This window comes from Actinia tenebrosa, unplaced genomic scaffold (assembly GCF_029948245.1).
Source record: "Actinia tenebrosa isolate PJP-AT-01 unplaced genomic scaffold, QUT_ActTen_1.0 PGA_scaffold1__47_contigs__length_23844297, whole genome shotgun sequence".
NCBI lineage: Eukaryota > Metazoa > Cnidaria > Anthozoa > Actiniaria > Actiniidae > Actinia > Actinia tenebrosa.
In genome coordinates, this window is record NW_028292578.1 from 5,320,626 (window position 1) to 5,345,256 (window position 24,631).

Here is a 24,631-nt window from a genome sequence, read left to right on the forward strand (position 1 = left end):
CTACTCCAAAACCACGGACGGAAAATAACAATTAGCGAATGCTGCAGTCTCATACTTTCAAAGTGAAGCAGCTTAATCAGTTCGTTGTTGACCCATTTTTTACCTCGTTCGAAATGTGTATTCTTAGTCAAGCTGAAGTTAAACGTCGAGTTTTACAGTAAGACTTCACCATTCGGGACCTGCTTTTGATTGCCCTATTGTAGAGCCCCTCGTTTGTTAGGTAACCTTTAGGTTTAGTTGTTTGGAAGACCAAACTGTTGTCATCTTAATCGTATGTATTGTTTTGTAAATCATGAAACTTTTTGTGAAGGATTTCAAATGGTCCGTGCACATTGAAAACCCTTTGGTCTTTTGTGTCATTAGACTCGGCTCATTTGAAGTTCAATGTTTGTATGCGACCTAAAGGTATCCCAATGCTCATTAAACTCAATAAAGCTTTTAATAGCGCAGCGCACTGATTCTAAAAATAGCTTAAAGATTCGGACAAACATTGCATTCTGTTTAACCGCTACGAAAACTATACGAACCGATTTTATTATTTTTACTTAAAGTTACAATAATAACCCATGTAAACTAAGATCAACTGCGATCGGTTGTGAAAATTATCTGCTGAAAGTAAACTTGTAAGTTTGTTTGTCCGAATTTCGCCTTTGTCTTCGTTTTTATGACGTCACGGTTGCGCTGCGCTATTAGTTTTGTAACATGCATAGCGTGGTTAGACTTTACTATGTTGTTATAATTGAGGTCTTTGATTGGTCAAATCTCTCTTGAGTTTACACGGTTTACATGGCTTCAAGTTTTCATTTGCATCAAAACGTTTGAAAAGGTCCACAGTACTCGAAGTTCTATGGTTTGAAATCTAGAACCATCGAAACAGTACAAAAAGAGAATAATCGTTCACTGTGGCCTCAAAGTTGATATGAAGACATCTTTACCGTTTCGTCTCACGATCTGAATTTTCGCTGAATTCTTGACCTGGGGAAAAAACAAATTGTTAAACTTAGCTGTACGATTGATACTGACAACATACCTACCTGCTTGGACCCTGCTTGTGAGAAAAGGTCACTGAAAAGGAAGCAAGGCTAATCGAGTTTTCGGGTCAACTAAACTAAACTCTAAAACAAGAATAAATATGTCAATGCTCAAAGCGTTTGCTAAAGAAATGTTTACGAACGACACTGGAAACGAGGAGGAAGACAAATACTTAGGATTCAACATGAAGGAACAGGTAAAGACTAAAAGTAACCTTATTTCGAAATAAAACCTCATCTTGATACTTTTTTCGAAGTGGCTATTCGTATACGTCACCCGTACACGGCGACATGTATTTGCTATTCGTAATGGTACCCTACGATAGCATAAATTAAGCAATAATTCAAAGCCGACAATGAGGACTGGACGTGATTTCAAGTCCTTGCAAGTAGTTCCAGTACGAGGCACAGCCGAGGACTGGAACTAATTGCGCGGACTTGAAATCCCGTTCAGTCCGATATTGGAGGCTTTGAAATGACTTCTCATCTCATTAATTATTCGACTTGGAGTAACTGGAACAAAATTAATTCAGTCCTAGGACTGAATTAATTTTGTTCCAGTTACTCCAGACTGAATGCATTCCTTTCACAGCACTTTACCAGGTTTCAAGTAACATCATGTGACCCAAAAATAGCCCATTGATTGGCTGGTTTACTCATGAATTATTAATTAGTATGAGAAGCTATAATAATTAATAATAATAATTAACTTTGTTTATAGAGGATAACACTTGACAGTAATTCAACTGATAAACTCGTGGTCCTCTTTTAACGTCTCTAGTTAATTAGGGACGGGACCGCCATTAACGTGATCATCCGAGCCACGTGAAGGTCTAACCATTTGCAGATGTAATTACAAAGGCAGCACCTTCTCCTCAGTTATTTTAAGACCCTGAGTGTTGGTCCGGCCGAGGCTTGAACCACGACCTCCCGCACAACAGACCGACGCTCTTACCAAGCAGCAGTTAGGTGGACTCGCGAAGCGCCGACAATGCCAAAAATCGCATATCGAAAAACACCAGGGGGGGGTGGGGTTTTGGAGGTCGGTTAACCGCCCTACAGGGGGTCTTGCGCGATCGGCCGACAGCGCGAAAGGTTCCTAACTGCTGCTCTGTTGGGGTCGCAAACGGAGGGAAAGATATCCTTTAGATATACATGGCATCCGTCAACGACATTCAAAACGAAACTGTGCGCAGGCTGGGAAATCAGGTGATGGATAACTCAGATGCGGATTTTGTCTTTGCGACGTTCATGGAGGGCAAGACAGACAAGACTATGAATCACGAGATGGCTGAAAAGATAATCGACAGAATGCCGGACGGCGACTACCGTTTGGAGTTGACGTTCGTGAAGTATTTGGACGGCGAGTGGGTGATAGAAAAGGGCCGTAATCCCATCAGGGCGTCTGGTAAGCAGAGTTTGTTCGTCTTGAATAAGCAAACGAGGCCGGGGGCATTGGAGGGAATTGACATGCTCTTCTATGAGGTCGCTTACCCGGTTACCGTCGTCATTTACGGCGCGTACGAGATCGAGGAGCCTGATGTTAGGAAGTTGCGACCGATGCGACATCCGGGTAATTGCGTCGCGAAATTGGTCAAAGAGTTCTTCGAAGACGCTGCTCGTGGTGGTAAGCTTACGCCAAAGAGAAGCGAAGCCATCAGGAAATGGGAAAGAGATACCAACAAGACTGGAGGTACGATTAAGAACATTCAGAAATTAGAGACGGCTCTAGAACGCCGCATACACGTGAAGGATATCACGGGCGGTTGCATTTACGAAGGGACGAAAAAATATGGAGGTAGAGGTGCCCCTATTGTCATCTACCAACACAATGGACACGCTTGGCGAGAACTTAGGTTCCCTAAGAAAAAGGAAACCAAAGTTTATAAGACGTCGCCGTTGGCAGAATTGGTCCACGAGAATTCCGTTTGGTTGATGGACGCGGAAGGAAGTCAGTTCATGACGCAGGATGGTACTCTCTACCGCCCTGAAGTAGAGCATCAACGTATTCAAAGTGCGTGTGCGACATTAGGGGAAGACTTTTCAGACGAGGTCTTAAGCAGCCGTAGTTTGGACTTCCTAGCTGCGAAGAAAAGAAATGGATGGAAGTCCACGCCTAAGGAATTTGGAGACATAGCCAAAGCCTGCGTAGAGCACGGCCATGGAGGTCTGTGGAACATGGAGTATGACGAAAACGAATACGTATCCTTAGACATGAAACATTGTTACCCTGCCAGTTTTAAAGGCCTCGGGGATTGCAAGGAGTATTACGACCGCTACGGGCATCCGGATTCGCAGTTCTTTCGTGTGTCTTTGCCCGGTAAATATGACGCCCCCAAGTCTACGGGGTTCGTGCGGTTGACCACGTGGAAGTTAGCAAAGGGCTTACATCCGATAATTTACGCGTGGTATGGGAAACATCTGCAGGAGAAAGAATGGATTCCCATACCCCTGCTGAAGTTTCTCGAAGAGCGCGAGCTTCTCACATACACCGCGCATGAAGCCATACTTTGCCGCTCTGCATTTACGCAATGGCTTCCGGAGCATAACCCCACTGCTAGGATCGTCATAGGCAAATTCACCCAGGGTGCAAAAGAAGGAGAAAAGCACATGCAAAGGCGTTTGATAACTGACAACGGAGAGTTGAGTTTCCTCATAAAACGCGCGCATGAGCAAGGAACGATGGTGTCCGTAGAGAAGTGGAATTATTTCATAGAAGGTAAAGGTGAGCAACGATGGAATGCGTTGTGCTATTATCAAGATCATCGCCCGCAATATTACCATTTGCGCGCCAGCATGCTCGCATATGCGCATATCAATCTATTGTCAATGCTGTTGCGTTTTGACAAAGAGGACATACCGCGCGTGGCTACGGATTCTTTGTATGTGAAGCCTGAAGTGTTAGAAAAAATGCAAGAATTCTACACCGAAGATGAACTCGCAGAAAGCGGTCAATGGCGCGTGAAAGATGAAGAGATAAAAGCTTGGAGAGAACGTGTGGAATATCATGGGAAACACGTAAAAGGTGCCGTCGTTCCCACTGAGGAACCATTGCCATCCGTTGTGGACCCCATTTCTTACCAACGCTTTTCGTATCTTTATGGGCCCGGAGGCAGCGGTAAAACCACTAGGGTTTTGGAATTGTTCCCTCGCGTGAAGGTATTGACGCCGACGCACCGTCTGGAAAGAGAATTAACGGAAATGGGTTACGACGCACAGACTTATCACAGCTTCTTTCGCTGGAATGGTCAAAAGTGGGTGCCAGAAGCAATACGCGACATACCTCCGGTGATATTATGGGATGAGATTTGCACCGTGCCATTAGAGATCTTGCAGGAATTTGTAGACTTCCTCCGCGGAAAGTGTCAAGTGATATTTGCCGGAGATCCATGCCAACCTCCTCCCATTTGCGGAGAAATGCCCCACGAGTGGTTAAAAGGAATGGTAGACCATGCAGAGGAAATCAATGCTGACTACCGCAGTAAGGACGAAGTAAGAGACTTAAAGGCATCATTGAGAGGCCTCAGCGATGCAGAGCAAAATAAGACTTTGCGTAAGCATGTGCGGGCAAAATCTTACGAGGACTTCCTTCACGCGTGGCATCCAGAGGATTTGGTGTTGAGCAGCAAGCGCGCAGCACAATCGCGAATACAGAAAGATTTATTAAAAGTACACCGCGAAAGATTCCCTGGCCATTTGGTGCCCGTTTGCTACAAGCCCCACGATACCCGCATGCAGAAGAGAGACGTGTGGGTGCCAGGTACCGACGTCAAACTGCGAAACGCGGTAACTCATGATAAAGTCTGGGTGCCTATGGGAAAGGTTGAAAAAATAACCTCCCATCCAGATTGGCGTTTGGGATATTGCATGACAGTCCACAGCGCGCAAGGTCTAACCGTGAAGGAAACCTTATGGATCATAGACCAGCGGTTATGTTGGAGTAATTTGATCTACACTGCTGTGAGCCGCGTGGAGCATGCCAAACAGTTGCGGAGGGCTTGGGGGCCGCAATTGCGTTACGATAAAACGCCAGAAGATATAGCCAAAGAGAACATTGCTAAGAAACTCCTTCGCTATAAGAGACACGACGAAGGAAAAGGCATGGTGTTCGACCTATGCGTGGACGACGTCTATAAGGAAGGGGCACGGTGTGCCAAGTGTAACATACCTCTACTATGGAGGTTTGACCCAAATGACGATCAGCAGTTCTCCGTGGATCGTATAAATAATAAGCGCGGGCATTGCAGAGGCAACGTAAGACTGACATGCCTAGAGTGCAATCGGGCGCGTGGAGCCGCGCTACTCTGAGTCTTTGGGGACCATGAGCAGCTCTTCCTTGACAAATCCGCGACTTGGGCCATCTAGGTAATACAACACGGGTTGCCCTTCCTTGGTGACGGACTTCGAAATCTCATACGTTTCCAGGGACCAGTTAGGATCCGTGGCTCTCTTACTGCCACCTTCGAGTTCCCCCGGCTGATAGAGGTATCTGACCACTATGTCGCGGGGGAGCTTTTTTTCCTTCAGTCCGACCGCCCTCGAACTTCTGACGTAGGACTTGTGTTCCACGTATTTCTTTTTTATGGCATCCTTGGGTTTTATCCCCGTAGCCCTGGCCGCCTCGTTGTTCAAAGCCGCGACGACCTGGGGGAGCCTCTGAGTCCATTCCCTGTTGCGTTTGGAGGGATCTTCCAGCTCTTTCCAATACTGGTACCCAAAGAGACGCTCAGCCAGGGTCTTATTGAATCTTTCGACAATGCTCTGACCCCTGTGGTACTCAGCTTCGGCTCTCCTAATCTTAGTGCTGTGGTCTTTCAGGGTCTTAGTAACCACGCCCATGAACTCTGTCCCCGCATCCACTTGCAGCAGCTTAGGCCATTTCAAAACGCGCTTATAAATCCTACCTAGGGCTTCTGCGACTTCCCCAGAATCCTTGCTGGTTATGGGTTCGGCGTCTTTGTATCTGCTTGCGATATCAACTACGGTCAAAGCGTATCTATAGGTCTTTCTTCTCACCTTGTCGTGCGGTAAGAAAAGCAAATCGGCCTGATGAACTTCATTGGGGGTATTTACGGTAAAGCTGGGCCTGGGAATGTACTTGGGCACGGGAAGATAAACCTGCCAGAGGGTTTGTTTTCTTAGCCAGTTCTTAGCCGTTTCTTCTGATACCCTGGCCGCGGTCGCGAGTTTCTTGATGGCCGACGCTCCTTTCCAATAGCCTTCAGGCCCATAGTAAATCCTCTTGAGTTTATCCTCTACGCGGCCCATTATATAAATTTGATTCAAGCGAAGGATAAAACAAGATTGATCTTGCGTCCGTTAAAATCCACCGTCTTTCCGTCCACCTTAATGGTGATGTTTATGCTTTCTACCAAATTAGACAAATCATAGCTCAAAGAAATGGGAGTGTATTCTACCAGGTCAAATGGATTACCTTTGGGTGGAAACTTGGACATTAGATTACTGGGTCCTTCATTAAAGTACGAGCTTACTAGGCTGCAGTAAACTTCGTAGTTAGCGGGAACTTTCCATTTCACGTCAAGTTGACCATTGATCGTGGTACTAGTAAGACCCAGGAGTTCTACCAATGAACTGTCCTTTAAATTGGCGCTTCCACTATTTTTCTTGAATTTCATTTCATGGGGTAATCCTGTGGTAAGAGTATATCCATGCTTTGCTAGCTCCTTAGCCAGTGTTATAGGGGTGTAATGGGAATCTGGCAACTTTGGTTTGGTGCCGGAAGTTCCGATGACAAAGCCATTAATTAAATTATACCAAGAATTGTACAAAGAGCAACTAACCAACCGAACCTTACAGGCTTTGATGGGGGGATTCAAGTAAGTGGTAAAGTCATTCTTGTCGCTTTCCAAAAAGACAATCATTATATTAGGGGCATTTTACAATGCCCACGCCAAGGCCACGCCTCCCGCCAGCCCTGCGATGCCAACAAATACCAGCTCATTGTCTTTTTGTTTCTTAGAAGGCTGGTAGTAATTCTTGAACTGAGGCTTTCTCATTCTAAAGTCGGGGTGTGCCTGCGCATAGAGCTTAAAGGCGTAGTCTGTGTTTTCGAAGTTCTTATCCGCCTGCATTTTGTCTTGGTAGTTCTTATCCAACCAATCCCTGTAAGCTTGTCTTTTTTCATTCCAAGCTGCCACGTCTCGCTGATATTTCTCCAGCGCTAAGTCGTGCCTCTTCCTCTCAGCGTTAGATTCTGCGTTTCTATCACCGCTAACTAATTTATCCAGATATCTACCACCATAATTAGCCCCTGTAAATGCTAAAGCTGCAATAACTCCACCTGCGACTAAGCTAACCATTATATTAGACGCAAGCAAAGCTTACGTCGTCGGCAGGTACTTTTCCTTCCGTAGGTAATCCTTTAGCATGATAGCCCCGCCTACGGCAGCGGTCATCTTAGCAAAATTAGCGAAGCTCTTGCTTGGGTCTTCAGTAAAGTCTTCTTTGAGCACTTTCTTACCTACCCAACCAATACCCGCAACGATGGAAGTAATGATAGCTGCTTCTTCAACAGTTTTCAACAACGCGGTCGACATTATATTACAAAGCGAGAAGGTTATTACTCCATTTCAGGGATCTTACTTTTTCTAACCTCCACGGGCGCGTGATATGTTGCGGCCTCCCACTTTACTTTTGGCTTCGTAGCCCGCCATTGTAAGTAGAGGCTGCCTGCTGCTATAGCAACTCCTAACGCGCCAATGACGTAGCCGGGATTCCAAAAGGATTCCTCTTCTTTCTCTTCCACCTTTTCCTCTTTCTTTGCTTTGTTCTTCCTGTTCATCTCCGCGAGCTTCTTCCCCGCGGCAACTCTGCCTGGAGATTTAGCCTTGGTAATCTTTTGCTCGGGCTGCTCTACCTTCGACTCTGGTTCACTCATTTATATCTAAGGACTTGAAGGACTTGATAAGTACTTGACGACGACTTAAGGATGACTTGACAATGACTTGACTAAGTACTTGACAATGACTTGACTAAGTACTTACGAATGACTTGACTAAGTACTTGAGGTGACTTGACTAAGTACTTACGAATGACTTGACTAAGTACTTGAGGCGACTTGATCAGGTACCTCAGTAAGTGCTGCCTGGAAGACCTTTTCGACTTCTCTGTCCTTCTTGAAGTCCTTCCAAGATGTTCCGAAGGAACCTAGTACCTCCTTCAAGTCGACATGCTGAGCTACGTGCAAAGCCACAGAGGCGACTGCCATTAACTTACCACACTTTAAAGACAACCAGCCGCAGGTTATCTTAAGTTCTTGGGCGATAACATAGTCATCTCTTATGTCCTTCTGTAGTTGCTCCACGTCGTCTATAGGCAGCACAAGTCCAAGCAATTTAGTTGCAAGTCGGATAGCGGAGTCTGCTACGGCGTCCGTGGTCTTACTTGCAAGGGCAGCCTCATACCTCTTATGGAACTTCTTGACTTCCTCTTCTGACAACTTATTAACCTGCTCATGGGTAAGTTCCTTGCCTATCATTTCTTTGCACTTCCCAGAAGACACAAGGATGTTAAGTTGTTCCTTGAGGTTACTTTCATCTAGCTGCGTGGGGACTTCATCTAAGAGCTGCTCAATGTCCATATACATTAGGAATCATAGATTCCAACCGTGTATGGAAACCTCAAAGAGAAGATCATCTTGGAATGTTGGTGCGTCTTTAAATGCCGCATGTATTCATGCAACTGTTCCTTGCTTATCTCACCCCCATAGTCAGAGAGAATGGTTTCCAGGTCACTCCGGCTCGGAGTATAAAATACGACCAGGGAGCCTATGTTTTCCCTGAAGGGTTTAGAGACGCTGGTAAGCTGCTGCGAGAGCAACCAAACGCTGATATTGTCGTGTCTACCGCTGAAGGCAAGCTTCACCAACTCCGAAGTGCGTCTTTTTACGTCGTCCCCGCAGGCGATGTCATCCAGTATGAGGAGTGTCTGTGTATCTTTAGGGAATTGCTTGTGCCAAAACTTCAAATGGCTGGATAACTCGTTAGGATCTAAGATATCTACAAAGAAGTCGTCATCTTTCACTCCTATGCCCGTCCAGGTGCGGTTATTCACATAGGTGGGACAAAGTAGCACTATGTAGTCAAAGCGGTATCTAAAGGGTCCTAATAGCTGCTCCACTACGAACTGGGTCTTTCCGCAGCCGGTGGGTCCTACTATCAGAGCATTGCAGGGAATATGGTTCGGATCCATTATATATACGATGGACCCAGTGGACGCAGTAAGAAGGATTGCCGGCGACGCAAAGGATAAAAGAGACACCATAGAAATGCAAAGGGAGGAGATCGATCGGTTAAAGGAGCGCGTGCAGGAATTGTACGATGAAATGTGCGGTCTGAAGCGCGCGGAAAGGTTTGGTGCGCTTTTGACGATGGCAACGTGGGCTAAAGAAAGCGTTAAGGACTTCATGCGATATCCCCTGTAGAATGTCGACGTTTAGGTTAAATCTTTGTTAAGTATATGCTATTTAAAAAGTGTCTTAGAATGTTTACAATAAGGTTAAATCTTTGTTAAGTCGCCCATAAGCTATTCCAAAGAATGCCTCAGAATGTTGACGTTTAGGTTAAATCTTTGTTAAGTCGCCCATAAGCTATTCCAAAGAATGCCTCAGAATGTTGACGTTTAGGTTAAATCTTTGTTAAGGCACCCCGGAAATTATTTCAAAAGTGTCTCAGAATGTTGACGTTTAGGTTAAATCTTTGTTAAGGATGTTAAATGGAGGCTAAGATACTGTTAAGTATATATGGACTGCTTGTTGTGTAAGAAGGTGTTCAGCACCAAACAAAGACTTCAATACCACGTTCGTCGCGGCGTTTGTACAAAGAACCCCCTTAGCCGCGCTTGTAAGGATTGCGGTAAGGAATTCAGCACCGTTCAAAAGATGCAACAACATCAGGATAAACGCATTTGTGGGCTTTGTAAGGACTGTAATAAGGAATTCCACAACCCCTTCGAAATGCAGCAGCATCTGAAAAGGGGCGTCTGTAATCGAACCAGACAGTGTAGTTTCTGTAATAAGATACTTAGTAGTCGTCAACGTTTACAGACGCACCGGAGAACGCATGAAGTGAATTATCGATTTCTCTCCCGCGCTTACGACTTGGAAGGCGTGGATTGCTACCAATGTGCGGATTTGATGAGTCGCTGCCCGCATAAAGAGGATTACTTAAGGAATCGCATAGATTACCATAAGAAGATAGTCCGTACTTTCCCCTCTTTTGAACGCGCCGAAGGCGTTCCGTGGACTAAAAGGGAGTATTGGAGGCAGGAGTGCGATCGTTGTGGTTGCATCAGAGAAGAGGAACATATCTTCAACTGCTTAACAATTACTTAACCTAATTGTTAACATTCTAAGACACTCTTTGAAATAGCTTCCGGGTGTCTTAACAAAGATTTAACCTAGATGTCTGATAACGTTGACATCTTTATTTCGAGGTATGTTATTCCTTAACAAAGATTTAACCTAATTGTTAACATTATTGGGTGTCTTTATTTCGAGGTTCCCAGTGTCTTAACAAAGATTTAACCTAATTGTTAACATTATTGGGTGTCTTTATTTCGAGGTTCCCAGTGTCTTAACAAAGATTTAACCTAATTGTTAACATTATTGGGTGTCTTTATTTCGAGGTATGTTATATGCTAGCCTACGCAGCTGCCTTTCTGGGAGGCATTCTAATTACCCTTTCAATATATGGACTGTATTACTTGCGAACTACCTGCCGACTGCATTACGACTCCCAAAACACGTAAAAAATACACCTGCCTTCATTGCGACAGGGTATTCTCCGAAGGATCCCATTGGTGCTCTGCGGATCCTAAAGCAGACGTCCTTACGAATGCAGAGGACTCTCAGGCTCATACTTGACTACGTCAAATACCCACCTGCCATCCTTCTTACCATGACTCATAACATGGGTAACGTCCTGCCCTTCGATGGCGTACCTTATCCTATCGGGCGCCCAAAGGGTGTATGTTCTTTTTTTATTCTTTAAGACCAAGCGCAGGCGGTCCAAGTCTTCGAAGACCACGTAATTCTTTATCTCGTAAATCTCCCCCACCTGCAAATCCCTCCAGTGCGTTTGTATGAACTTTAACTCGTTAAATTTATCCTTGTCCATATATTCTATGAAATATCTTTAAGTGTGTTGCCAAAGTCTCCGAGGTTTTAAAGCCCTTACAACACCACCTGCAGGGAATTCGTAGGTGTTCAGCATACGCAGTGATCTCCCTGCAAATGACATCGTAGTCGCTGCTTACGAGCACCTTATAGCCGTTTTCTTCATACCTCTGTAAGAGCAGTTGCTGATCCTCAGATAACCTGCCATTGCCTTTTGGGGTCTTTAGCTCTATGCAGAATCCACAGTAATGTGTGTGCGCATTCAAGATCATTAAGTCGGGTTGGCCGCGTTGATATCCTTTCTGCCAGCACTTTATACGTTTGCCGTCTGAATCCTGCAGTTCACCTAGACCAGGGGCTATGAGCATTTGGGGGTAAAACCTGCGGATGTAATCAACGACTTTCTTATGTAAGTCGAACTCATTCTCAATTTTGAATACCAATTTGTTGGGGCCGTCAAAGCGCCTTTCTATCTCATACTTACCGGTTTTCCTTAGCGTGGGAAGGACGTCGCCTAACACCCATTTCCTGAACTTTTTAGCCTCAGCCTTTTCAGATCCGAATATCAATTCGTAAAGACCTTCCTCCGTCAAATACACGGCATTGGGCTGTGCGTTAAGGGTGTCACGCTGAGTTACACCCTTTAAAGACCTGAGAAGTACCTTATTTTCCTCTGATACGTGATAAGACGCCGCTTTTCTGGAATTTACGTAACCCAACGCCAACGCCACGGACTTCGCTTTAAAGTACAACTTGTCGCCTTGCACTATGCATTGCAGTTTGGTGTCGTTGTTTTCGAATACGCGGAGCATTGTATATCTAAGAGATATTTTAACATTGACGACTTCATTCCTCAGCCGTCCTAGTAGGCAACGCTTTTAAGTTGGTTCATTTCCACGCTCAGTTGCGCGTCAGACACGACGAAGATGTAGCAGTTTATCTTGTCAGCATCCTGCGCATCGGTGTTCTTGGTGCGTTTGATCTCCAATGTTATGCCATCCTGCGTATTTACTAGACGTAAACCCTGGCCATGTAGGTCTTCGTCGTTAATGGTGCGCATATCAATCCACAGCGCATACTTATCCTTAAAGAATTCCTCAGGGTTAATTTGGTCGCCAAACTTGCGCATTGCCTCCCGGTAGATATCTGCGGGTTTTATTCCCTGGGAGTAAACCTTGTTTGGAACGCCGTTTATGTTCATGCCGACGTTAGTAATGTTGGGGTTGTGGAACGCTTCGGAGTCGCGCTTACCAGCCTCATAGGGTTTGGCAAACACCAACATCAACCCCGTGAGACTTCTTCGGGGGAGGTTAATGCTTTGGTTAATAACCTCATCCGTCTTATCCAGGAAGCTAAATGTCTTATACATCACTACGTGGTCGTATAAGAATGCCTTGCCGGAGCTGTATTCCATGCCAGCGCTACGGGCCAGCTCTTCGCTGTATACCGTTTCGTACTGTAATTCTAGATTAGTGATAGAATAAGGATCCACAGTCCCGCTAATTGCGCTGTCCATGCCTCCAATGACGTTCGTAGTGTCCGCCAAGGTTACTTCAAACTGTAACTCGGATAACTGTCTGGGGTAATACACGCCATGGTTCGTAATTACTTCAAAGTCCAAAGGGATAACGTATTTGGTACCGTACGCAGTTACTACCCTTGTTGCGTCTTCTACTGCGGTTGCTCCACTGGAGTCCGTAGGCGCCGGGTTAGTGTCGCTGCGAAGCTTACGAAGGATAACGCTTCCGATTCCCTGCTCTATCTTTTGTGCACGGTCAAAGGCTGTTAGCCACAGATCCTTATACGTGGTGTACAGGTCGTACCTATTTAAGTCTAAGAGGGATTCCCCGGCGAACTTGATTCTCATCTTAGAGACGAGGTTCCTACCCACGTTATTGACGGTATAGCGCTTGTCCTTGGTGCTTGGTTGTATTGCTAGGTCAAACCTTAACGCCAGGGTGCCAGGAACCAATACTAGGTTATCCGTTAGGCGGGGAACGCCCACGTACAGCGTTTCTCCAGGCTTTGCGCTGCTGGGCGTGAATGTGACCCGGTGAAAGGTGCGTTCTGCTTTCAGCCCGCCAACCTGCTTAGGTAATACGTTGGGATTTAACTTTGAGCTTATCATATATAATGGAAGTAGAAGGAACGGATTTTGACCCCCTTACCGAAGAAGGCCAAGTCGATATTAACGATGAAGAATTTGATGAATGGACTAAAAACGCGGGGGCAAAGCCTTTGCTTTACGACATGGCCTTGATAAGCAAGTATGGCAATAGGTGGAAAAGCTTCAAGGCAGCCTTGAATCGCATGTGGCAATCAAGGAACCGCGGCAGCCCCGTCCCCGAGTACTTGGAACTTCAAAACACAGACGAAGCAGCCGCGCGGGAAACCGTAGAGTGGGCAATGCAAGAGCTAACGCAGCGCTACGACAACTTTGATGCTGACGACGTAAAGCTTACGGAAAAGGGAAACAAAGTCCTCATAAGCGTCCAAGACTTAAGATTTCCCGACAAAGACCGCTGGACAAAACCGCAACCCCTCTTTGATGAGGAGGGCAACGTTAGGGGCGACGTCTCAAGATTAAAAGGCTTTCAGCGTGCTACTAGAAGCCTGTTAGAAAGGCTGCACAACTTAACCGAAAGGACCAACGCGGAAAAACGTGCCGCGGATCTGCAAAGGGAGTTAAGAGAAAAAGATGTAGAATATGCAAAGCAAGGTCAGCTACTTGCCGATGCTGAAAAGAAGTCCGCCCATCAAGATGAAAGAATAAAAGAAATAGGAAATCAGGTGGATCAGGCCCTGCGCGAATTAGACAAAGCACGGGAGGACTTAGGAGAAGCCCAAAGCTCTGGCGCCTCAGTGGAAGCACTGCGGGAAACGTTGGAAGAAAGGGAGGAGGAATACATGAAGCAAAACCAGCGGCTTGCCGACGCACATAGGAGGGAAGTCGAATTTAAAAATCAAGAAATAGCTGAGTTGGTAGACCAAAGAACCCGAATTCGTCGCGAAAGAAATCAAACTCAAAGGGCTCTTAACCTCGCCCTGCAAGAGTTGGATCTAATTAAAGATGATACTGATAACCTACAAACCACCATAGCCGGCTCTTTAGTGGAACGGCGACGGTTAATGGCTGAAATCAATACTAAGGAGGAACAAATCCGGCAAAGAGATCAGGCTATTGAAGACCTGGAGGGGCAAATAGAGCGGCAGCAAGAAGTAATTGCGGACCTAACTCGTACCGAAGAGGAAAGGGAGGCTGCCCAAAGGGAATCAGAAGCCCTTCAGGAGAGAGTTGCGGAATTGCGAGCGCAAAAGGACAACCTGGAAAAGGAGCTGGGGCTTACCACCAAGGAAAAGATAAAAAGAGCCCTTTTGAAATATGGCGTTCCGCTGGCATTTGCGGTCGCCATTTCAAGCGTAGTAGGAGTTATCCTATCCACGCTTAAGGCTACGGGCGCGGGCGTAAAGAAATTAGGCAGTGGGCTGACGGACTTGGGAAAAAAAGATGGCAGCCGGTCTTCCTGGGCTGCTGGGTTCGGTTGTTTCCTTGGCACTTAGGGCCAGCGGAGAACTGCTAAAGTTCGTGGGGAATAACATTTGGATCCTCGTAGTAGCTATTGGGGTGGTACTCCTGAAGAAGCTAGGTCGATGAAGGGACCTTGGATTTCCTGTCCTTAGAATTGCTGCGCTCTTTCCGCGTCCTTGATTGAGGATGATGAAAGATAGTATTTGCGCCGCCCTGATAATTTGGGGCTAGCAGCAACACGCTCATAGTGGAAATGGGTTTATGACTCCAAACCGCATCGATAATATTGCTACCCACGCCAATGCTGTTTATCCTTGCGCTGCCCGGCGTCAACCCATCGGTGCTACCATCATCAGGAAATATTTGTAGCTTAGCATATTTACAATTAATTACCATATGAAACGTGACCGGCGTCAGATCTTCTCCGCTAAATTTGTTTGGCTCCATCGAAAAGTGGGCCGCTCTTCTGCTGTTCGGGGAAGTTCGATAGGGGGGCAAAGGCTCGTCATTCTCATCGACAAGCCTAAACCCCACGTTCGCGCTCAATCCCGTGTTAATGCTAATGGTGCAAATGACTAACGCAGGGCCTCCAACTTCAACCCACATTCCCATATCAAACCACTCATGCCTTGCGTACTCCTTTACGTCTAAGTAGTGAACGTAATGCGTTTCACTTAAATGCGGATTCATATAATTTAAGAATCACAGATTCTCACAGGCTTAACACTGTAAGAGTGCTGATGGTCGCGTGATTATAAGGTCGATCCCGCTGATCTTCTATGCTATTTATGCACGCCGACGCCGTGTCATCTACGCGTATTTGCAACTTTACCTTCCCATGGCAATCAGCAACCATGTGAAAAGTCCAAACCGAGAGATTTTCGGTGCTGGTGTCGGGCGGCTCTACCGAGAAATGTGTAGGCTCTCTGTTGTTTGTCTTCGCGCGCATGGGCTGTAATACTCCATTGTCGTCGCAGAAACGAAATCCTACGTTTGCATCACTCGCCGTACCAATGCAAATACTGCATATTATCAACTTCTTTCCTGAGTAGTTCAAATTCACGGACATGCCCGTGACATCAACCCAAGAGCTCTGGTTGTATTTTTTCTCGCCTGTGTAAGTCGTATAGACACAATCTACTCCAGCTACGTAGGGGTTGTTCATCGCCATATATAATAGCTCAGACCAATGCTTGCAGCTGCTAAGCCGGCTTTTAGTAAGTTATGGTCATATTCCTCGGTAACCTTCTTTACTGGTTTCTTTGGTGGCTTTTCTACATGCGCCTTCTTTGATGGTTTTTCTACGTGCTCCTTCTTTGGCTTCTCCACGAAATGGGGAATGTTCCTAAGAGTGTCAGAGTTCACGTCATTCACCCCAAACTTCATATCCTTAGTAGCTCGTTGAAGTTTGTTGTTGTAACCCACGACGGAATCGGCGTTGATGACCAAATTACTTGGCATTAACCAACAACCAGGACTCAAGGCATAATCCAGTCTAACCTTTGATTGCTGCACCGCAAGTTGATATCTTTGAACTGACTTAGAAATCTCATTCTCGATAACAGCGCTTTCGAAGAGGACAAGGAATACTTGTTGCGTTTCCTGTGACGCACCGGAGGCATCTACGATGGGGCTGCGAGTGCTAACCTGTGCTCCTAGAATGCAGTAAACGAAGGCTTCAATGCTTCGATTAATCCTTGCTAGGTTTTTCAGTCCAATGCCCTTTGCGGCAAAGAAAGGCGCCCATGGATATTTCTCTTTGCTTTCTATGAAGTAAATTAAAGTACCCCTCGATGCTTTACCACCAAGGTCGGAGAATTCCCATTGACTTGGGTAGCCCATGCCCGGAGTTTCTATGCTGGCTCCGACATACGAAGCATAAGTGTACGTTTCTCCTAAACCATGTGCGGCACCTTCTTTATTGCGGAAGTCAGGGTTGGTGAGCTTGAATTCATTCCTTAATCGCTCCCATGCGACTTTGTCATATTTGTTATCCTTCGGCTTAAAGATAGTGTCACTAGGAAGCGGTGCTCCTAACTCAAACAATATCCTACGAATAGTAAAAGCAACATGAAATCGCAGGAAAGGAATGTGGAACATGTCCGCGGCTATACCACATCCTTTAGTAGCAGCCCAGACGGCAAAGTTTAACTGCTGCGGCCAATACCGCATGTTGGGACCTGATAACCATTCTCTGGATTCTTTCCCTGAGGTATGTTTCATGGCAGTTTCTCTAAAGATGTCTCTGACTTTTATTTTGAAAGTCGTAGAACCCACGGGGATTTCTAAGGAGGTAACCATCTTAGCAAAGTCATTTGCGCCGCCTTTGTTGTTGTAAAACGGGTAATCCTCCGTTGCCGGTAATAAATTCTCTGGAAAATTAGGCTGCCTTTCTTTATGCTCGGGTTTTGGGTTCTTTGGCTCCAAGTCCGCATTGCTGTACATCCTGGAGCCTTCATAGTAAATCCCATCGGGTCTTCTTTCAAACTTACTAGGGTCTGCATGCGGAAACATCTTCCTAAATGCTCTCCAGTTGGCATAATCCCGGTTGTCGTGATGTGGCTGCTCCTCTATGTTATTCCCAAAAGCGTCGTACATTAGTATATATAATGGATGTTATACCTTCAGCACCTCAGTTGTACCCAGATGTTCCCAATTATCACACTACCACTAAGGATACGAATGCGGAGAATTTCAGGCTTAATAAAGCGAACTTAATACTGGCTTACTTAGAGGGGCAAACAAAACACTATGAGGAGGTCAGGAAAAAGTATGCTAGAGCCCGAAGCATACTACATAAAATCGCGATAACTTCCGGCTCCATGTCCGTGGCGTTAACAGGCACCGGCGTTGCTACCTCACTCACCGGACCTGGAATAGTCGTTGGCGTTCCTTTGGCCAGCGTTGGAGCCGTCTGCGGCATTGTTTCCGCTGTTACGACAGGCATTATAAAGCAATTGTCCGGTAAGATATCCAAGCACGACACTCATATAGCCCTAGCAAGAGCAAAGGCTAACACCATCGCCGACTTGGTCTCCAAGGCTCTGCGGGACCGCCGCATAGACGACACGGAGTTTTCTTTGATCCTCGCGGAGGAAAAGAAATACGGCGAATTAAAGTCGGGCAATAAAAAAACCATCGTGAAAGATCTGTCCGAGGAATCTCGCAAACAGATCTATCAGAAGGCAAAAGAGGAGCTCCAAAGAAAACTCGCTCAGTAGACATCTGCTTTGAAAAGAACGTAGGGGGATTTCGACTGCACATTTCATCTTCTCGGAATCCATCCTAACAGCGGGTGGGTGGGGTCAATTTCGTGAAATATTTCGTAGATTACATCAGGGTAATAAGGAATATCCTTATCCAGCCGACAGAATAACCACTCGGCCCTTTGCATATCTGGGACATGAGGAATACGCCTACCGGTAATTTCAGACAAAAGATAGGGAATAGCTTTGTAATATTTCCCTAGCTTTAATTTTTTCAATGTCTTTCGTAGACTTTGTGGGGTTGGCTCTTCTAAGTGGTCTATGATTTTCTGCCTTACTTCATCGTCTAAATATACCGGATGTAAACCTTGGATATGACTCATCCAGTCCCTAAAGTATTTTATCCTCTTATATGGGGTCTTCGTACGACCTCCATTGGCGTAATACTGCTCTTTGGTAGCATTTGGTACGGCATTACGAATATTTTTACCACACTCGTAACACTGTGCTGACGTGTCGTCTTCTATTTGCATTTTTTTACCACAACACCAAAAGGGTTCTGGCTTAGGTACGATAACTTTAGGTCTTAGACAAATCACACAGAAGTCGTTAACGAACTTCTTACATTCATGCATCGTATATCCGACAAATATTTTACCCTCCGTTTGCGACCCCAACAGAGCAGCAGTTAGGAACCTTTCGCGCTGTCGGCCGATCGCGCAAGACCCCCTGTAGGGCGGTTAACCGACCTCCAAAACCCCACCCCCCCCCTGGTGTTTTTCGATATGCGATTTTTGGCATTGTCGGCGCTTCGCGAGTCCACCTAACTGCTGCTTACCAACTGAGCTAACCGGGTGGCGGTTAAATATAATAAATATGTATGTGTACGTGCTGATGATATATCGTTTAAATATGGCTAACAAATGAGCACCCAAGCGAATTCACTTTGTGGTCTAGTGGTTAGGGTTAGGGCGTAGAGGTTAGGGTTAAGGTTTCGATTCTTGGTGTCTTCATTTGATCGATTTATTGTTGTACCGTTAACAATGGATGCTAATGAGAAATCTTTTGTTAAATGGTACCAATATGGCCGCGATGACGTAACGTGCAAACGAAGAATAGGATATATTTGTCATCAAATATCCTAACACCCTATAATTATGGTTTAACGTTGTTTAACATAAAATGCTCTGATCCATTTACACTAATGTTACAACTTTTATAACTCGATCAATGGCAGCCGCCCCATAGGCGGGCCCATAGGACACTTGCATTATGTCGCCATTCATTACTACTACCAGAATCCCTTGAACACTTTCTTTTGTTCAGTTAATTAGCACCAATATGCCTTACTATTTTCATGAGGGAATACAAGTTTGAATAAGAAAGAAAATTCGCCAAGAATCTTGAATGATGAGGACATCATGCAAACGTATTCCTTTGTTCATTTTATAGTCCCTAAAAATAGTGTATTTCTACATAACTTTAAAAAACAGTTGGTTTTTAGTCGAGAATAATGTTTGTAGCTTCCATTGACATTTCTAACGTAACTTCGAAGTTTCGTGATTGCTGAAACCTTTATCTCGTGTCATGCATGATTGGCCAATCCACTTGCCTTACGCCTATCTGTACGTAAGCTTAAAGATTGAACTCAACATTTACACTCAGATGATTGATCATTATACATCTAATTGGTGATCAATCAATCCAATGCCCATTCACTTGGATGTTGATCTAGTCAGACTAATCGTATGACCAATTATAGTCATCCAACGCAAGCAATAAGAGCAAAGATCTTATATTTCTTTTATGAAGAGACCTTGGGTTCAATGTCAATTATTTCATTTTCGTTTAGTGAATCAATTGTTGTTTTGTGGAAATATATATATATGTGTGTGTGTGCATGATAAGATTTGCCTGCAGCTAGTAAATACGTTCATTATTCGTCATTAAAGTCAAAACGGCTCAAGCTTCACCCCCCCCCCCCCCCCCCAGGTGCCATTAGAGATTGCATTATTCGAATATTGAATTTTTTTTCCAAAAGTACGAAGACACACAAGATTCGAAATAATAACCGATTCAAAACTCGAATTCTGATTGGATTATTCCATATAATGAACACCATAATTCAGTCAGAATTCGAGTTTTGAATCGCTTATTATTTCGAATCCTGAGTCTTGGTATTCTCAGAAAAAATAATGAATGTCAATATTCGAATAATAAATACATTTAATGGAACCTAGGGGGGTATGCTTGATCGAGGCGTTTTGACTGTAGCTTATTTTTCCAACCCGGTAACAATCTTTCGTTGCCCTCGCCCTCCGTCTTCGAGAACTACAGTACCGGCTTTGCGCCACACGGCCTCGACTACCTATTTTCGCAGCCACGTCTAGTTTTCTCACTAGGAGAATTTTTTAACTACAAATTAATGCAAACAGCTAGGCATAAACGAATAACCAAATCTCTCTTTAATTTCCAGCTTTTTCCAGATCGTAAAGGATGTGATTGGACATTTCTTCGTTTTCTCATCGACACTCTTTTCATTCTGTCTTATCTCGTTCTTTCTATCATCTTCATTTCTTTCTTTGTTTCTGCTCTCGCTTTCAGTCTCAGCTTATCACTGGACATGACCTTTGAGATGCTGTCTCCAGTGGGCTCCACGCAGTCCAAGAAGAACATCATCTCAGTTTGCTTGTTCTTTCTTCTTTGTTCTGTTCTCGTCCTTGTTTCTCTGATGCTTTCCCTTTTCTGGGAAGTTCTCAAAGCCGTTCTCCTCAAGATTTCCATCAAGTACAATATTGCTCGAGTAGTGCTTCTTTTGCTTATAGTAGTGACCAGTGGAGTCTGGGCCGGCGTAGTTCCACCCGTGGACTCACAAGTCAATTTTGCGGACTTTTTTCAATACATCTCCGTAGTAGTTTGGGTTACAGCCTTTGGGTTGTCAGTTCTTGGATCACTACTTTTGATCGTCTTTGTCTTTACGCATTCTGTCAAGAACAAGAAGATTCTATGTGTTCATGTCTGTATTGCTGTGATGTTCGTGGTTTTCTCTGTCATCAGTCCTATTGCATTCGGCATCATCACTGATTCTTCAGTTGGTATCATCGCATTTGTGTTATTGTTACCGCTTTTCACTGCCTTTGTCGTTATCTATGCTTACATCAGAGGTAAAATGAAAGACCGGAACAAGTACATCTTCAACAAGTATCCTTGTCTCTTGTATCTTATTCTTTTCTTGCTGACTGTAACTATTTTTACTTCTGTAATGAACGCACCGACTGGTTGTGGTAGTCAATGCGAGAAGGAGCTTAAGCAAAATGCGTCCACAATCAACAGACAAACATTCCTAAAACAACGCTACCAAATCTGCACCCAAAGATGGACCTCAAAGATGTTCAATATTGCTGACATGGCTTTCTTTGCAAACCTGACGTACAACAGACAAGTTGTTAAACCCAATTCCACAGCAATACAGCAACTTGCTAATGACTTCTTTAAAACAAGAAGCATGACTTGGACGGTGAAGTACATCTCCAGTTCCATGCCATATTTCATTCATTTACAAACTGGATTTGTTCACGTTATCGGTATTCGTGGATCCAAAAACACGTTGGAGTTTGTAGAAAGTGCAAAACTGTGGGATGAAACTGCTGTGCTGCAATCCCTCGCGTTGGTTTTCCCCATTCTTCAGAATCTACCAATCAAATTCAAAGCAGAATACGTCTCCAAAAGCTCCTTTATCAACAAAATCTTTCACGCGGGCTCCAACAGCCATTTCTTCCAATCTATCGAGGATTACGTCAAACAAGTCAAGAACACGAGTGATGTGGTACTTGTTGGACACTCTCTTGGAGGCGGCATCGCCAAGATCATCGGAGCCCGCCAAAAAATATCCGCTGTTGCTTTTTCAAGCCCTGGAATTGGGAACAGCTATATCAAGTTTGGATTCTCTCTTCAAGATGCCATGAAGTTTGTAGTGACCATCGCTCCAGATGGGGATGTTATTCCAATGGTCGATCAACTGTATGGCCAGGTCCAGACTATTCGATGTACTGGAGAGAATTTCGTACGGTGTCATCTCATTTCAAGAACGTATTGTGAGTTACAATTTGGATGTGGAATCTTAGTGCCCGGATGTGAATCTATTATTTATACCCAGCAATAATTAAATAGACCATATATCCATGAAAAACGTTGTAAGAAATTGCAAAAATTAGTAAGTTCAATAGACATCAGCAGACCATAGGTCTACAAAACTTTGCACTATTTTGTACAATTTGTAAGTTAACTTTTTGACAGATTTATGGTATCACTCTGATACGTATGTTTAAAATACAAAATTGATAGAAAATTTTAGCTATAGTACCATTACCGTTCTTTATTTATATCGTAATCTTTATACACGAAATCGGAAGTTTATATCTAAGCGTAAACACGACGAAAATGAGCTTTTACCGCGTGGCAGCCATGTTTATTTATTTATTGTTTTGAGCTAATCTCGTCCCTAGCCCACTTATTTCTTACTGCGCATTCGAGGCAAACTGTTTCTTCAAACATGCGCAGAAAGACCCACTGTAAGAAATGAGGGGTCTGTTTTTTTTTTGCGTTTGAATATCGACACTTGGAGCATGCTCAAACGGAAAAGTGACGAATGGTCCCCTTCACAGTTCCATGCGCCATCTTGAAAGGTAGCCTTGCCTTTGCGTCGAAACGAGACGAACGGTGAGCTTGCAATGATAGAGACCTTTTTTAACACCTTGGATAATTATTCACTTCTCTATCATTGCAAGCTCACCGTTCGTCTCGTTTCGACGCAAAGGCATGGTTACCTTTCAAGATGGCGCAGGGAACTGTGAAGGGGACTATTAGAAACCTATTGTCCTCCAAATTAATTGAGCTGCATTCTGGCATTCTGCTCGGGGTCCATAGAAGCTTTTGGGTGTAATGTTTTTCCATTTCAGACCATTCTCCTGAGAATAGGATTCTTTGATTGAATTGTGTGTGTCGGATAAACATAATAGAAAAGAAAAGAATAGGACGTTTGAATGATGTTTCACAGTTTCATCTGTTCAGTTAATTAACACCATTGTCTCACTATTCTCATGAGGGAATACAAATTTAAATAAGAAAGAAAATTCGACAAAAATGTTGAATGATGCCATCATGCAATCGTCGTATTCCTTTGTTCATTTTATTGTCCGTCATAAGTCCTCATAAGGGCTGTCAAGTGCACGAAAACGAGGTCCCCGGTCATTAGTTCACAACAAGAGAGAAAAAACTCACGAAGTGCGTTTATAGGAAAAAAATATTGAATTTGCCCTTTTGTTTTAACCTGAATCGTGCTATCCACCTTTATTTTGAATGAGCGGCAAGATGACTGGGTGACCTCATTTCCGTGCACTCGTGATGAGAATGGTGTATTGCATCGTCGACAAGTGCTTGGCTAATGTATACAGTGCAGGCGTTTCTCGTACGTATGGAGGAATATTGGGGCGATTTCCTAGGGGAACCAACCACGTATACTGGAATGGAGATTACGGTTTGAGGTTAGCCTAGGCTGTTCATTTGGGAGTTTTCGTCGCAAAAAATGCATTCATTATCAGTTTTTCATTGTGCATGCATGATATTATATGTAATAATACACGATACCTAGAAATCCCAACACTTCGCAATAGTACGTCAAGTCGCTCTGCCAGCTTTATCATAGACTTGAGTCTTGAATAGAAAGAAAAATATTGTTCATCGTGGAAATTGTAATAAATGATACTTATTCATGTGTTTCACGTTTGAGAGTCATTCGTAGAAGAACCATTGAGTTTTGAACATGACAAACTGACAGACGGACGGACAAACAGACAGACAGACAGACAGATAGACAGACAGACAGATAGATAGATAGATTCCTTTATTTATACACGGACGTCTCATCAGCAAAAGTACAAAAATATATAATCACACAAATATTGAATGCGATAAATTAAATGGTTAAAAATAATAATAGTAACTGCTTTACATGAGTACCGTGTGAAGCTTAGTCTTGTTCGTGGAAAAATGCTTTTTGTAACCGGCCTTGAAGCCCTGAGGGACTTTTATAAGGAGGCCCCTGAATAGCTAAAATGTTTTTCAAAACATTACTTCGTGGCAAGGGGAGGGCAAGTTTTCCATCAGTGTCCCTCAAAGAGTAATTATTAAAGCTGGATCGATATACAAATTTGGCATTAAGATAACAAGGAGCTAATTTATGTACCGTTTTAAAGACCATTGTAGCTAAAGCGCATTTAATGCTAAGTCTCGTGTAGGCCAATTGAAGGTTTCCAAAATGTTATTAGCGCTTGTTTGATGCATTTTATCTATTTCGCCGCTCTCAGTCGGTAAATCCGCGGGAAAAATCCCCCTGGAACCCTGGGTAATATTCTATATAAAATCATTCACAGAATAAAATTAGTACCGTTCATATTTTTAAATACATAAGGACGTTAGCGGCCATTGTTCGCACGTAGCCTCAACGTCTTCCAAATGTTTTGATGTTTTTCCGCTCTTAAAACGAGTATTTCATTTCTTCAAACACATTCGCCGACCTCAAGTTTTTAAAAAAAGTTCAACATGGTGCAAGTTTATTTTCCTTAAGATTTTCCATCTGCGCAATCTCAAACGTTTTTTTAGGCTCTTTCATACAATTTAACCAATACTGATTTCATCAATGTGTGTGGTTTTTATTTTAATTTAAGTTAAC

The 24,631-nt window shown here is 44.1% G+C and overlaps 1 protein-coding gene across 1 annotated transcript; it reads left to right on the forward strand.

The window, feature by feature from the left end:
* Positions 1-853: 853 nt before the first annotated feature.
* Positions 854-23,676, forward strand: LOC116300443 (uncharacterized). The gene is made up of 2 exons (XM_031709319.2): positions 854-1,228; positions 20,378-23,676. The coding sequence occupies exons 1-2, from the start codon at positions 1,133-1,135 to the stop codon at positions 22,061-22,063; spliced, it is 1,782 nt and encodes a 593-aa protein (XP_031565179.2). The 5' UTR covers positions 854-1,132; the 3' UTR covers positions 22,064-23,676.
* Positions 23,677-24,631: the final 955 nt, after the last annotated feature.